This window comes from Lolium perenne, chromosome 4 (genome assembly GCF_019359855.2).
Source record: "Lolium perenne isolate Kyuss_39 chromosome 4, Kyuss_2.0, whole genome shotgun sequence".
Classification (NCBI taxonomy): Eukaryota; Viridiplantae; Streptophyta; class Magnoliopsida; order Poales; family Poaceae; genus Lolium; species Lolium perenne.
The window spans coordinates 371,882,179-371,898,178 of record NC_067247.2 but is presented as its reverse complement, the minus strand read 5'-3'; the positions used below and the strand labels follow the sequence as shown (position 1 = coordinate 371,898,178).

General features: G+C 42.5%; 1 protein-coding gene across 1 annotated transcript in view; it reads left to right on the top strand.

Moving 5' to 3' along the window:
• Nucleotides 1–3,957, top strand: part of LOC127326861 (uncharacterized) — a 73,041-nt gene extending 69,084 nt beyond the window's left edge. Inside the window, exon 7 of the mRNA XM_071818328.1 lies at nucleotides 3,940–3,957. Coding sequence (XP_071674429.1) covers nucleotides 3,940–3,957 — 18 coding nt within the window. The remainder of the gene's footprint in view (nucleotides 1–3,939) is intronic.
• Nucleotides 3,958–16,000: the final 12,043 nt, after the last annotated feature.

Here is a 16,000-nt window from a genome sequence, read left to right as displayed (position 1 = left end):
AAGTCCCCTGGACTATAAATATGTATCTAGGGTTTATGGAATAAACAACAACCAACGTTCAACCACAAATCAATCTCGGCGCATCGCCAACTCCTTCATCTCGAGGGTTTCTACCGGTAAGCATCATGCTGCCTAGATCGCATCTTGCGACCTAGGCAGCACAAGCTTTATGTTGTTCACGCGTTGCTCGTACTGAAGCCTTTTTGATGGCGAGCAACGTAGTTATCATAGATGTGTTAGGGTTAGCATAGTTCTTCGTATCATATGCTTATGTAGTGCAACCCTTACGCATCTAGCCGCCCTTACACCTATCTTAGGTGTAGGGGCGGCACCCCGCTTGATCATAATTTAGTAGATCCGATCCGTTACGGTTGCTCCTTGTTCTACAAGGATTAGTTTAATATCTGCAATAGTTAGGCCTTACAAAGGGTTGGAGGATCCAGCGGCACGTAGGGTGTCGTTTGCTAGTCCTAGACAGGATGTTCCGGGGATCAACCTCATGTTGGTTTTTAGGCCCTATCTAGGATCGGCTTACGATCACCGTGCGTGGCCGCGAGGCCCAATCGTGAGTAGGATGATCCGATTATGCGGTGAAAACCCCAAATCGTCGTAGATCGAGTTAGCTTTATCTTGATCAAGCAGGACCACCATATATTCGTGCACCTCGTACGAATCATGGGTGGATCGGCTCCTTGAGCCGATTCACAGGACAACCTGAGAGCCGATCGAGGCTCGTATTTAATGTTTACGTGTATGCCATGCAGGAAACTAAGCGAGGCATCTGCATCACCTTCCTGACCAGGTATAGGTCAGGTGGCACGCCCTTGCACCAGCATCGGACGTGTGTACCAGAGGCTTTGCGGGCCGTCGCTCGGAGGGACCAGGGCCAGCCGCAGCCCTAAGTTGTTCCCGGCTCTACTGTGTTGCCCGTCGCTGCCCGCCGGTGGGTTTCTGACCGCAACAGGGTGTGGGAGTGGGATGCTGGCGTTTGGGTATGAGGTATTGGAGGACAGTGCGAGCGGCAGCTGGTAGAGCGATATGGATAAAAGTCCACAACTCCTACTAGTACCATTAAACAGGTGGCTCGAGATGATCCGAAAAAGGCATGGCGGCGGTGGTGTAGGGGCTGCTGGTGTAGGCGGGGTCACCAGAGAAGATGGAGATGAAGAAGACGGAGAGGCAGGCAAAAAAACAATTTGAATTGAAATCAATATACGAGTACTACGGGCGTGCCTTCTCTCTCTGGTCTCTGTTGCATTTACTGCACCTGTCGTGAAGGCGTGTGACCCAAGAAGAAGCTAATGTATTGTATAGCTGTCCTTGCACACCGTGGAGCTGTATTTTGTCTCATCAAATCATCTCTGGATAGTTTCAGCAGAGAAAACATCCTTTGCCATCATCATGATATATTACCACGGGCCCACGGCAATGCACCTTGTACTACCATATACTGTATTGCTCTATATGTTGCACAAACCACCACTTGGACATTTTTTTTGCAGTTTCCACCATGTGGTGGTCTAATATGTTGCAAATTTCACCACTTGGTTATCTAATCAGTTAGTCAGTCATGTTGATAGCAAAATCGACAAGTGGCTTCAACATATCAATGCTCCAATTAATGTTTTAGAAAAAATAGATTTTTCAAAATTCATACTTCTTTTATTTAGCTATTTAAAATGCTTATTCATTTATTTCAACAAATATTGTGCGGTCTTGAATTTTTTTCAAACAAATATTATGGCATCGGGTTCGGGAATCCTGATAATGACTGGTCGTGGTACGGGAACCCGAAATGAGGCCCACAACATGGTCGAGAGTGGCAAGGAACCCGTCCAGGTGGATGAACTCGGGAAACCTTGGTAGAGGTAGGGATCTTGAGGAGGCCATTAGGGTTAGCCTACCCCCCAATAAGCGTATGAGCAAAAAAAAATTCACATAAGTAGTAGCTATTATTAAAATTTCACAAATATTACGCGCTTTTGAATATTTCAAAAGTATTGTGGCATCACGTTGGCCTTGCCCGAATTTTACCTTTCAGGCTGGATGTCACGAGCATGATCACTCAACCATCCGGGTCCAAACATATATATACAATTGGCCTCCTCGAGCCTACACCGACCAGATTGTCGTTGAAACTGGATCATATAGTGTCGATAGGATTGATGTCCTAAGGAAATATTCCAACAACGGAAGTCGTTTGATTCGTTGTATTATATTCCTTAGGAATCTTGTTGGGCTTGTTTGGTTCGAAGAAAATTCATAGAAATTTTGTGGGATTCAAATCTCAGTGGCTCCTTTGATTCTTGAATACATGATAATTCATACTAATGCACGTGTTTTTTGTGTAGCACTACAACCAAAGAACGTGCAATTCAAATTTGTGTGATTTCTTTCATATATGATTAATTCAACATGCAATCATATTCAATTCCTGCATTATTTCTATTTTAACATTTTGTACACATCATGCCTGCGACCCAAACAATGCGTGCATGGTGGGGGGGGGGGGGTTGTTTCGTTGCAAAAGCAGTTGGTCACACCACAAACAAACAATTAATCTAAATTCACGTGGTTTCCCCGCGATGCAACCAAACAATATTCAATGAAACTAAGCATGCCATAAACATATACAAGACACAACATAAAATTTGGCTGCTTTGATTATTCGCAAGATCTTCTTTGTCAAGAGAAGACGCATCAAGATTCAAGACCCGATCGCATTTCTTGCTTTCGGCCTGGGGTCCTCCATGTAAAAGTTAGGGATTTTGTTTTTCATTTTTCTATTTTTTAGAATTTTATGCCCACTAGGAAAAACGCCCGTGCGTTGCTACGGGTGATATTTTGCCGATATGGTTATCTAGAGCCCGAGCATAAAAAATCCAATAATCCTGGCACCCGGCTGAAGGAACCCTTCTTTATTGTTGCTAGATTCTAATAAAACTTCCGCAACGTACCAACATTTACACCTACAAGCCGCCTCCCTGCCCTCCACCTTCCGCCCATGCACGACTCCGCCCCCATTCCAACTCGTCGACCTCGACTCGGCCACTTTTTCTTGCTCGGCAGCGACACCCTCCCATCCGAATCCTCAAATTTCCCTCTGCGTCGCACACCTCAGGAACCTATTGGCACCTCTTTTCCGTAGCAATTATATTTTTTTGTTCGGCACTTTTCCGAGTGGAAACTGTATTACATTGAGCCGAAGTTCTGTATTTTTTGGGAACTACCAAACAAATGTAATCTTACCGGCTTTTCTTTTTGGAAAAGTTACATGTGAAATTTAACATTCACCAAATTAGTAAAGTACCAATACAAATAACCATATTTTTGGCACACATTTTCTTCTTTACATGGAAATGTACGTTCGAGCAGCATAATTAAGCTGCCTACATGAGATAGTTGTACTGGCCGCATCTGGTTCTGCAATTTCTCTCCACCTCATCAGTGTGTCGATGAACTACACGCTTGGATGCAAATAGACCGCGGCATCTTTTCAATTGCCTCACATTGTGATAGACTCCTACACCTGTTCTTGTGCTGGGAGTACTTTTTGTGAACTACCAAAAAAATGTAATCCTGCGTTTTTTTTTTTGTATAAGATAGATGTGAAATTTTAAGATTCACCAAATTAGTAAAGTACAAATACAAACAACTATATTTTTGGCATGCATTTTCTTCTTTACATAGAAATGTACGATTATTCAAGCCGAATAATTAAGCTGCCTACATGAAATAGTTGTACTGCCGCATCTGGTTCTGCAATTTCTTTCCAACTCATCAGTGTGTCCATGAACTACACGCTTGGATGCAAATAGACTGCGACATCTGTTCTGTTGCCTCACATTGTGATAGACTTCTATACCTCTTCTTGTGCTGGGACCATAATGCCTAAAATGAAGCACGCCATTGGCATACTTGGTTGTTTGCACTTTGCAGATAGACTGCCAGACTTGAAGCACACCCAAAACATAATCGCATATAGGATCATATTTGTGGGTATGTTCAGTTTGGCTTAATTAGCTAGTTTCAACCAAATCTAGTGAAGTAAAGGAAGCTGATGCATTTTATTTAGGCAGAGAGCGGATATGGCCTGATGATTGCAAGTTTGCAACAACCAAAGCATGCATCCTCATCTCTCTCACTTCCTCTAAGTCACATCTCTCTTTCTTAAAAAAATCACATCTGTCAATCTCACACGCACCAAGTGACCAACAGCACCACACGCACCAAGCCACCGAACAACAGTCGAACTCTTCAGTTTTTCTCAGCGGAACAGGCTCCAACCTAAAAACTACAGAGTAGCAGCACGCAATTGGAAGGCATCCTCTCCACCCAAATTTACCAGAGACAGCTCCAACTGCCCCAACACCGACCAGGTCTGCGCCGCGTTGTTCATCTGCGGCAAGTCGGCAACAACGCCGATCTCGCGCGTGATCCTTCTCTCCGTCGCTCCTGCTACTCTCTCCCTCCCGCACAACCAGCAACGGCCAGGCCTCACTACCCCGGCTCCTCCAAGGCCACGGTGCCGACTATATCAGGGAGACGCATCCAGGCCTGCTCCTCCGAGCTCTCTTTCCCCTTGTTGTCTGGCACATGGTTGTGGTATCCGTAGGTGCGGGGGGCAAGAAGAACAGGGCCACTGGCCAGCGATGGGGAAAGCTGAGCGTGCAGGTTGCCGGAGCCGGCGCACTTGGGCGGTTTGTCCGCGGGTGGCGCGACCTCTAACAAAGCCAAAAAGGGTCCCCTTGGTTTAGCCACTGAGGCAGCCCGGCACCCATCCCTATGCCTCCAAAACCGCCGCCCGCCCCTTCCATGTTGCCCCAACATCGCTGCAGGTTCGAGCCTGTCACTCTCGCTCACCGGAGCTCGTATTCTCTATTAGAAGAGGTTGTCGGAAGTGGTCGTTGACCAATCGATGTTGGCGTGTTTTGCCTCGCGGGCCTCCTCTCACTGTGGCGTAACGGAGAGGCGGACGATGGCCGGTTTTGGCCCGTACTCTGGCAGCAAGACCCTATCCAACTGCTTGTGGTGCACACCGCAGGTCCTCCAGGCTCAAATATGGGATCCCAGCGCCTATCGTGAGATTCTCTCCGGCGAGTCGCCGTCTCGGCTGCTCCAGGTGCGGCGAGCATCGCGGGAGAGGACCCATATCCAACGAAGTCGGTGGATATGTTGAGCACGGTCGAAACGACGTCGAGCAGCGGAACTTCAAATTGATCTGTGTTTGATCGAAACGACGTCGAGCAGCGGAACTTGAAATTGATCTGTGTTTTGGCGAGGGTTCAAGTCCTTTTATTTGCTTCCTTCACTCTTCCATACGAGAAAAGAATTTCATGTCGGGCTGCCCATGGACGCGTGCCTGACCTGGAGTCTGTTATTATTTAGCGATCACGGGATTGTGTGGGCCAGTTTTTTTAGCGACCAAGCGCTGGGAGGAGGAAACCTGATGGTGCACGTCGGGACCGGGAGAAAATAAACTCTTTGTCATGTTGGGCCTAGAAATTTTTTTTTGGCCTGTTTGTGACACCAGGCAGTCACCTATTGCAATTTAATAGTAAAGATTTGATTCTTGGTCAAATCCTAGGTTTGACCACGATTTAAACAAGTTTCAAACATGAAAATGAAAACGTAAGCCAGGATCCTTCTTAGTCACTCTAAAATATTTGAAGCTTTTGGGACGTTCTTGAAATTTCCATGTTTGAAATCCAAAACCAATTCTCTTCATGATTGACTTCATAAGACAGAGTTTAGGGTTAGGTGTAGATATATACATGATTTTTCTGGTTTGAATATGTCTAGACCTTGTTTGTCTACTTGAATGTTTACTATATGCCATAATTAAGAAGGCTATGTGCTTTGGTTTTTCATTCTTTAGTTTTTTTGTCTGAATTATTATGCCCATTTGAATCTTGGTCAAATCCTAAGTTTGACCTAGATTTAAACAAGTTTAAAACATGAAAATGAAAAGGTAAGCATGGATCCTTCTTAGTCACTCTAAAATGAAGCTTTTGGGAGGTTTTTGAAATTTCCATGTTTGAAACCAAAAACCACACTTCTCTTCATGTTTGACTTCATAAGACATAGATTAGGGATCGGGGTAGATACATGATTTGTCTGGTTTCAATATGTCTAGACCTTGTTTATCATCTTGAATGCTTACTATATGACATAAGAAGACTATGTGCTTTGGTTTTTCATTTATCTATTTTTTTTGAATTTTATGCCCGTTTGAATCTTGTTCAAATCCCAGGTTTGACCAGGATTTAAATAAGTTTAAAACATGAAAATGAAAAGGTGTAAGCATGGATCCTTCGTAGTGATGACCCACAAGTATAGGGGATCGCAGCAGTCTTCGCGGGTAGTAAAACCCAATTTATTTATTCGACACAAGGGGAGACAAAGAATACTTGAAAGCCTTAACAGCGGAGTTGTCAATTCAGCTGCACCTGGAAATAGACTTGCTCGCAAGAGTTTATCAGTAGTAACAGTTTTGTAACAGTAGCAGTGGTAGAATAACAGCAGCAGAGTAACAAAGACATCAGTAGTGATTATAGTAAACAGCAGGATTAAAATACTGTAGGCACGGGGACGGATAACAGGCGTTGCATGGATGAGAGAAACTCATGTAACAATCATAGCAGGGCATTTGCAGATAATAATAAAATGGTGTCGAAGTACAAAGCAATCAATAGGCATGTGTTCCAATTATAGTCGTACGTGCTCGCAATGAGAAACTTGCACAACATCTTTTGTCCTACAAGCCGGTGGCAGCCGGGCCTCAAGGGAATCTACTGGATATTAAGGTACTCCTTTTAATAGAGTACCGGAGCAAAGCATTAACACTCCGTGAACACATGTGATCCTCACATCACTACCATCCCCTCCGGTTGTCCCGATTTCTGTCACTTCGGGGCCATTGGTTCCGGACAGCGACATGTGTATACAACTTGCAGGTAAGATCATAAACAATGAATATCATGATGAAACAATAACATGTTCAGATCTGAGATCATGGCACTCGGGCCCTAGTGACAAGCATTAAGCATAACAAGTTGCACCAATATCATCAAAGTACCAATTACAGACACTAGGCACTATGCCCTAACAATCTTATGCTATTACATGACCAATCTCATCCAATCCCTACCATCCCCTTCAGCCTACAGCGGGGGAATTACTCACACATGGATGGGGGAAACATGGCTGGTCGATGGAGAGGCGTCGGTGGTGATGGCGGCGATGATCTCCTCCAATTCCCCGTCCCGGCGGAGTGCCAGAACGGAGACTTCTGGCTCCTGAGACGGAGTTTCGCGATGTGGCGGCGTTCTGGAGGGTTTCTGGCAACTTCGACTTCTCCTCCGCGATTTTTAGATCGAAAGCAATAAGTAGTCCGAAGGAGGGCGTCGGGGGCCAACCGAGGCCGCCACACACTAGGGCCGCGCGGGCCCCTCCTGGGCCGCGCCAGCCTAGTGTGTGGGGCCCTCGGGCCCCCACCTGGCTTGCCCTTCTGGCTCCGCCAATATTCTGGGAAAATAGGACCTTCTGCATAAATTCAGAGGATTTTCCTGAAAGTTGGATTTCTGCACAAAAACGAGACACCAGAACAGTTCTGCTGAAAATAGCGTTACTCCGTGTTAGTTGCATCCAAAATACACAAATTAGAGGCAAAACAATAGCAAGTGTTCGGGAAAGTGGATACGTTTTGGACGTATCAACTCCCCCCAAGCTTAGCTTATTGCTTTTCCTCAAGCAATTCAGTTAACAACTGATGCGATAAAAGAACTTTCACGAACACATTTGTTCATATGATGTATATATTCTCATGATATGGCTAATACTTAGGCAGTTCATAATAAGATGCATGCAAATAAGATCATCTAACATCTATGTCAATCATGGAGAAGTACCAACAATTAATAATAAGCATCATGAATCATGTCCTTAAGCAGGATTGCAATGTTCATAAAAGGGTATGATAAAGTGGTATCTCGCTTGCCTGTATTTGAATAGCAAAACATAAATGCTCAGGCACCTCTGAGGTTCATAGAAAGACTAGAAATAGAGATTGTCAAAGATAAAAGCATCAAAGTTATACCACAATCAATCATATTTTGAGACAAGCATGTTATACTAAGAATGACAGTTGTGCTCTCAAGAAAGTGCTCAAAGAAAGGATGGAGACACAACATAAAAATAAAAGATTGCCCCTTCGCAGAGGGAAGCAGGGATTAACATGCGCTAGAGCTTTTCATTTTTAAAGCAGGAGTAAAATTATTTTGAGAGGTGTTTGTTGTTGTCAACGAATGGTAATGGGTACACCAACTACCTCGCCAACCGGACTTTCAAGAGCTGCTCCCATGAAGGACGTTATTTCTACCAGCAAGGTAGATCATCCCTCTTCTCTTTTGTTTACACACGTATTTTAGTTTTATTATGGGTGACACTCCCCCCAACCTTTGCTTACACAAGCCATGGCTAAACGAATCCTCGGGTGCCTTCCATCAATCACATACCATGGAGGAGTGTCTATTTGCAAAATTAAGTTGCTTACTGATGAATCAGAGCAAAACATGTGAAGAGAATTATTAATGAAGTTTGATTAATCGGGGCTGGGAACCCCGTTGCCAGCTCTTTTTGCAAAATTATTGGATAAGCGGATATGCCACTAGTCCATATGAAAGTCCGTCAAGAGTAAATGACAAGGTTGAAAGTTAAACACCACATACTTCCTCATGAGCTATGAAACATTAACACAAATTGAGAAGCATTTTGAAGGTTTTAAAGGTAGCGCATGAGAATTTACTTGGAATGGTTTGAAATGCCATGCATAGGTATTTATGGTGGACACTTTGGAACAACTTAGTTTTCAGGTGTTTGGAAGCACGAGCAGCGTTCCCGCTCAGTACAAGTGAAGGCTAGCAATAGACTGGGGAGCGACAATCAAGAGAGCAGTAACTGTCATAATCATGCTTGCGGCAAAATAAATTAACTGAGGCATAAAAGTGATACAAGAACTCTGAAGCAGATTAAATCATCAAGGCTTAATTGACTTTTGTTCAGTCATATGCATGCGTGAGCATGTGCCAAGTGGATATAAATGAATTATTCAGAGGAGGATACCACAATGTCATACCTACTTATGAATAAAACAATGCAAGCAAACATCCATGACATGCTACTCATATTAATAAATTGGAGCTAAACATGAGAGATCATGAACTACTAGACTTTCTCAAATGACATATACCTCACATGAACCAACTAAGCATGCTCACATAGATGAGTATATGTACAAAAATGAAAACAAATAGAGTTCATACCAGCCTCTCACCACAGTCAAATTGTCGTAGATCGTCATTATTGCACGCTCCAGCCACCGAAGACCATTGAACTCAAAATGAACTTTACAACCCAAAGAAGAACAGCAAATATTTTTGGTATTTTCGAATTGGAAAGAAGAACAAAAGGAAACAAGCAAACAAAGCAAAATCTTTTTGGTTTTTCTTATAGCAAGCCAACGATAGCAAATAAAACAAGATAAATGCAAGAAACCAAAACAAACAAATGGTGAAGAGAAACAACAGAAATATTTTTGGTCTTTTTGTGTTTTAGGAAAGAAACAAAGCAAAAACAAGAAAATAAAAACTAGAAAAATCACATAAACACAAAGCAGCAGAAATTCGTCAAACTTGACAGCAGTACAGTACTCGATTTTTAAGAAATTCTTCCACTGCTCAAATCGAAAAGTGTTCAACTAATGAAAGTTAGATAACAACCTGGGGAACACGCACAAAAATTGGCTTCACAAAATAATGCTCTGCCTGTTTTTGAGAATTTTTATGGTGACAGTCCAGAATCTGTTTTCAGGCAGCACTTCCCCAAATATCATCTCCCTCTCATTAGAAAACCACTCAAAGAAGCAAAACAAGTATATACAAGTATCCAGAAATCATAATATGCAAAGAATGAGTGATGCCGGTATACCTCCCCCCAAGCTTAGGCTTTTGGCCTAAGTGGAGTTCAATCCCATGGTGCCCATGAAGTAGCACCTCCGTAGTACGACGAAGATGGGTCATATTCCGGGTATGTGCTGGAAGAAGCACCCGGATACGTGATAGTGTAGTCGTAGGAGGGCTCGGCATCCGCGGAGTCATGTTGCTGGTGGAAATCTTGTATCTTCATCTTCTCATCCACCTCCTCCTTAGAGCGCGACCATGGTTTCCTGTCAATACTGAACAAATCTGGCTGGGGAAGAGGGATTTCCTTCTCATCCCCGTCAGCAAACAACATTCTATAGACCATATTATCTAAAGTGGAATCAGCGGTAACAAAATGATGGCTTTTCATAGCAGTAATATCAAGCCTCCTAGGAGTTAATGGCACATCATTAGAATCAAGAGGAAGTCTTAAATGTGTTAAAATGCGCAATGCAATAATTCCTCCAAAAATAGGCCCCCTGTTAGACAGGCGGCGAGCAATAAGAGAACCAAGATGATATGATGTCTGTCCAGTAAGTGCAGCGTTCAAGAAAGCAAGATGGTATAGTGTTCTCCCTACCAAGAATGCTAGTAGCAATGTAATAGGCAAAATACTTAATGGCGGGGAGTTGGATGTTTCTTATCTTGCCACGCTGAATGGTGCGACAATCATCATCGGTGATCCCTCGATAGAGCTCCAACAGATCCCGGGGGTTCTCATCAATCCTCCTTGCTGTACCTACAGGGGCAATATCCAATGCAACACAAAATTCTTCCAATTCCATAGTAATAGGATTACCATAGATCTTGAATGCAACTGTCGGCCCATATTGCTTGTTGTAGAACTTGAAGCTCTCGACGAAGATTTTGGTGAGCATGTAGTATTGCTCCCTTTCATCTCCCACGTAGGCGGCTAAGCCCGCCCTATTGGCGAGGGTGAAGAAATCATCCAACAACCCTGCATTTCTCAGAAAATCATAACACGGGAAAGACGAAGCATTAGGAGCCCCATTGTCTTCCTCGGGCGCGAAGCTTGGCGCGATGATATCCTCATTGTAGGATCGCCTAAGTCGGGTGGCGGTCCTAGATGGCCTTCCGGTGCTGGTTGTCCCTCTCTTGAACAATTCTCCAAAGTTGAAGTTCTTCATCCTTCTTTTCTGAAATTTTTCAACAAATGATATAAAACTTGATTTGGTGACATATAATCAAGGGGAACCACTATAGGAACTTGCTAGAGTACTAATCATGCATCAAAACTAGTTTATACAACTTAGAACAAGCATGCAAGCTCACCAAACATGTTACCTACAGCAGCAAAATAATCAAGATATACTGAACCAAACAAAATTCTACTTGGATCATTGGAGGAGTCAGATACCAAGGAGCAAATGTGCCAAATTTCAGCAAGAAATCTGGGCTGAGCAAAGAGATCGAGAAATCTGGAGTTCTTGAGCAGAAACACGAGTGAGAGGAAGCTGGTGTCGATTTTTTCGGGAGAGAGAAGAGTCTGGGAGGAAGAGATGCTAAAGTGGGGCAAAGGGGGGCCCACACACCAGGGTGGCGCGCCCCCCTTGCTGGCCGCGCCAGCCAGGTGTGTGCCACCCTGGGGTGCCCCACAGGTCATCCCCAGGTGTTTCCAGGTGTCCCGTCAAAAAATAGGACCAACGGTATAATTTTTGTGAATTTTTGAAAACTTTGAAAAATGCACATTTCTGGGCATTAAGTTTATCATTACTGGACAGGAAATTTTTTGAAATCTCTATGCAACTAAAAACTTTGCAAAACAAGTGCTATAGCAAATAGAACAAGTGGAGGAAGAAAGAGATGTTGTTTACCCCCTCTATGCATATAAAAAGTATTTGTTAACAAGGTTGATCAAGTCTTGTCACCAAATAAATTTTACATAACATATGAAGAAATAAACCTCAAATCAATCATGTTACCTTGTATTGAATTGATATGGATCCAATCATAAGAGTTTGATATTCTTCTTTAGGCTCATATATAGGACAATCAATAGTCCCAACTTTGATAGTTCTCATATTAGAAATAGTATTAACTCCACATACTTTATCAATCCTCTTGGGGAAATAGACGGTATGCTCCTTATCATCGACATTGAAAGTAACCTTCCCTTTGTTGCAATCAATAACAGCCCCTGCGGTGTTAAGAAAAGGTCTCCCAAGAATAATAGACATATTATCATCTTCAGGCATTTCCAACACAACAAAATCAGTTAATATCAAGCAGTTATTAGTAACTTGAACAGGAACATCCTCACATATACCAACATGAATAGCAGTAGATTTATCAGCCATTTGCAAAGATATATCAGTAGGTATCAAATTATCTAAATAAAGTCTCTTATAAAGAGAAAAAGGCATAACGCTAACACCAGCTCCCAAGTCACATAGAGCAGTTTTAACATAATTATTCTTAATAGAACAAGGAATAGTAGGTATACCTGGGTCGCCCAACTTCTTTGGAAATTTTCCATTGAAAGAGTAATTAGCAAGCATGGTGGAAATTTCCTCATTGGGGATTTTCCTTTTGTTAGTAACAATATCTTTCATATACTTTGAATAAGGAGGCAATTTAATAGCATCAGTCAAAGGGATTTGCAAGAATAAAGGTTTCATCCAATCACAAAATTTATTATAGTGTTCTTCTTCCTTTGATTTTAGTTTCTTAGCAGGAAAAGGCATTTGCTTTTGCACCCAAGGTTCTCTTTCATTACCATGTTTCTTAGCAATAAAATCTTCTTTAGTATACTTTTTATTTTTAGCATGCTTTTCAGGTTCATCTTCAACCTCTTCTTTATCAGAAGCATTATTCTTATCATTATCTTTATCATTATCATGTTCATTACCACTTTCAGTTTCAGCATCGGAAATAGAAATACTATTAGGATCATTAACAGGTTCAGAGGATTCTACAACATTTTTATGTTTCTTCTTATTTTTCTTAGAAGGAGCACTAGGTTCAATTCGTTGAGAATCTTGTTCAATTCTTTTGGGATGCCCTTCAGGATATAGAGGATCCTTGGTAGAGACACCGCCTCTAGTTGTTACTTCATAAGCATGTTTCTCTTTAGAATTATTTTTTAACAAGTCATTTTGAACTTTAGTGAGTTGATCAATTTGAGTTTGAACCATTTGAAAATGTTTAACAAGCATCTTATCATCATTGGAGGTTCTCTCCATAATATCATGCAAATTGCTAATAGCTTGAGAATTTTCCATTAGATGATTCTCTACTCTCATATTAAAATTTTCTTGCTTAACAATATAATTATCAAACTCATCTAAGCATTGAGCAGGAGGTTTTGAATACGGAATATCTTCCCTAGTAAAGCGTTGAAGGGAGTTTACCTTGATCATGGATGAAGGGGGAATTATCTCACATATATCTTCTATGGGAGGTAGATTCTTCACCTCTTCGGATTTAATACCTTTTTCCTTGAGAGACTTCTTAGCTTCCCTCATATCTTCATCATTCAATTCAATTAAACCCCTCTTCTTCAATATTGGCGTTGGAGTTGGTTCAGGTATATCCCAATCATCATGATTCCGGCTTATTCTAGCCAATAATTCTTCAGCTTCGTCTGGAGTTCTTTTCCTGAAAACATAACCAGCACAACTATCCAAATATGCTCTAGACTCAATGGTTAGTCCACTATAAAATATATCAAGTAGATCATTCTTTTCTAAATCATGTCCAGGTCGAGCTCTGATAAGAGAACAAAATCTTGTCCAAGCCTCAGGCAATTTCTCTTCATCTCCCTGGTCAAACCTATAAATTTTCTATAAAGCAATATGTTGAGCACTAGCAGGAAAGTATTTTCGAAAGAAAACATCACGCAGCTCAGTTGGACTTTTAATAGAACCAGGAGGCAAATTATTATACCAAGTTTTAGCATCATATTTTAATGAGAAAGGAAAATTTTTAGCGACAAAGTAAGTACGCATCTTGACATCATCAGAAAACAAGCTACTCATAGAAGAGAGCTCAATCATGTGTTCTACAACACTTTCTTTTTCAGTACCACAAAAGGGTGTTTTCTCTACAATAGCTATATGAGATAGATCAAGAGAAAAATCATAATCTTTATCCTTAATGCATATAGGAGATGTGGCAAATTCAGGATCAGGAGATAACTTATGTCTAACAATATATTGTGCGAGAAACTTTTTAAGTTTTCTTGCATCAGCAGTAGCATTGCATCTATTAATAAAATCATCATTAAGCTCCACATAATCCTCATCAGGATCATCACTAGAATAATCAAGTTCAGGTGAATTAACAGGTGTAGCAGCATTAGGAGTTTCAGCATTTTCAATTTGTCTAGACCTAGCAATTGTAGCATCTAGAAAGGATCCCAATGAACCACTATCATCAAGCACAGCAGAAACATTATCAATATTATGAGAGTTTTCAGATTCAGCAGAAGTACCAGCAGTGAAGCTTGCGGCGGTGAAACAAGTTGACTTATCACAGATGGTGAATCAAGAGCAGCAGAGGTACTCAGAGTTGTACCTTTTCTTGTAGTGGATGGTAATATGGCGACTTTAGGATCGCGAGGTTTACCGATGATGGAGAATTTGCAGCGAACAATATCAATCCAAGTGAACTTCCAAATAAAGCTATGCTCCCAAGAACGGCGCCGTAAAAACAAGTCTTGATGACCCACAAGTATAGGGGATCGCAGCAGTCTTCGCGGGTAGTAAAACCCAATTTATTGATTCGACACAAGGGGAGACAAAGAATACTTGAAAGCCTTAACAGCGGAGTTGTCAATTCAGCTGCACCTGGAAACAGACTTGCTCGCAAGAGTTTATCAGTAGTAACAGTTTTGTATGTGATGGCAGTGGTAGAATAACAGCAGAGTAACAAAGACAGCAATAGTGATTATAGTAAACGACAGGATTAAAATACGTAGGCACGGGGACGGATAACGGGCGTTGCATGGATGAGAGAAACTCATGTAACAATCATAGCAGGGCATTTGCAGATAATAATAAAACGGTGTCGAAGTACAAAGCAATCAATAGGCATGTGTTCCAATTATAGTCGTACGTGCTCGCAATGAGAAACTTGCACAACATCTTTTGTCCTACCAGCCGGTGGCAGCCGGGCCTCAAGGGAATCTACTGGATATTAAGGTACTCCTTTTAATAGAGTACCGGAGCAAAGCATTAACACTCCGTGAACACATGTGATCCTCACATCACTACCATCCCCTCCGGTTGTCCCGATTTGTCACTTGGGGCCATTGGTTCCGGACAGCGACATGTGTATACAACTTGCAGGTAAGATCATAAACAATGAATATCATGATGAAACAATAACATGTTCAGATCTGAGATCATGGCACTCGGGCCCTAGTGACAAGCATTAAGCATAACAAGTTGCAACAATATCATCAAAGAACCAATTACGGACACTAGGCACTATGCCCTAACAATCTTATGCTATTACATGACCAATCTCATCCAATCCCTACCATCCCCTTCAGCCTACAGCGGGGGAATTACTCACACATGGATGGGGGAAACATGGCTGGTCGATGGAGAGGCGTCGGTGGTGATGGCGGCGATGATCTCCTCCAATTCCCCGTCCCGGCGGAGTGCCAGAACGGAGACTTCTGGCTCCTGAGACGAAGTTTCGCGATGTGGCGGCGTTCTGGAGGGTTTCTGGCGACTTCGACTTCTCCTCCGCGATTTTTAGATCGAAAGCAATAAGTAGTCCGAAGGATGGCGTCGGGGGCCAACCGAGTCCGCCACACACTAGGGCCGCGCGGGCCCCTCCTGGGCCGCGCCGGCCTAGTGTGTGGGGCCCTCGGGCCCCCACCTGGCTTGCCCTTCTGGCTCCGCCAATATTCTGGGAAAATAGGACCTTCTGCATAAATTCCGAGGATTTTCCTGAAAGTTTGATTTCTGCACAAAAACGAGACACCAGAACAGTTCTGCTGAAAACATCGTTAGTCCGTGTTAGTTGCATCCAAAATACACAAATTAGAG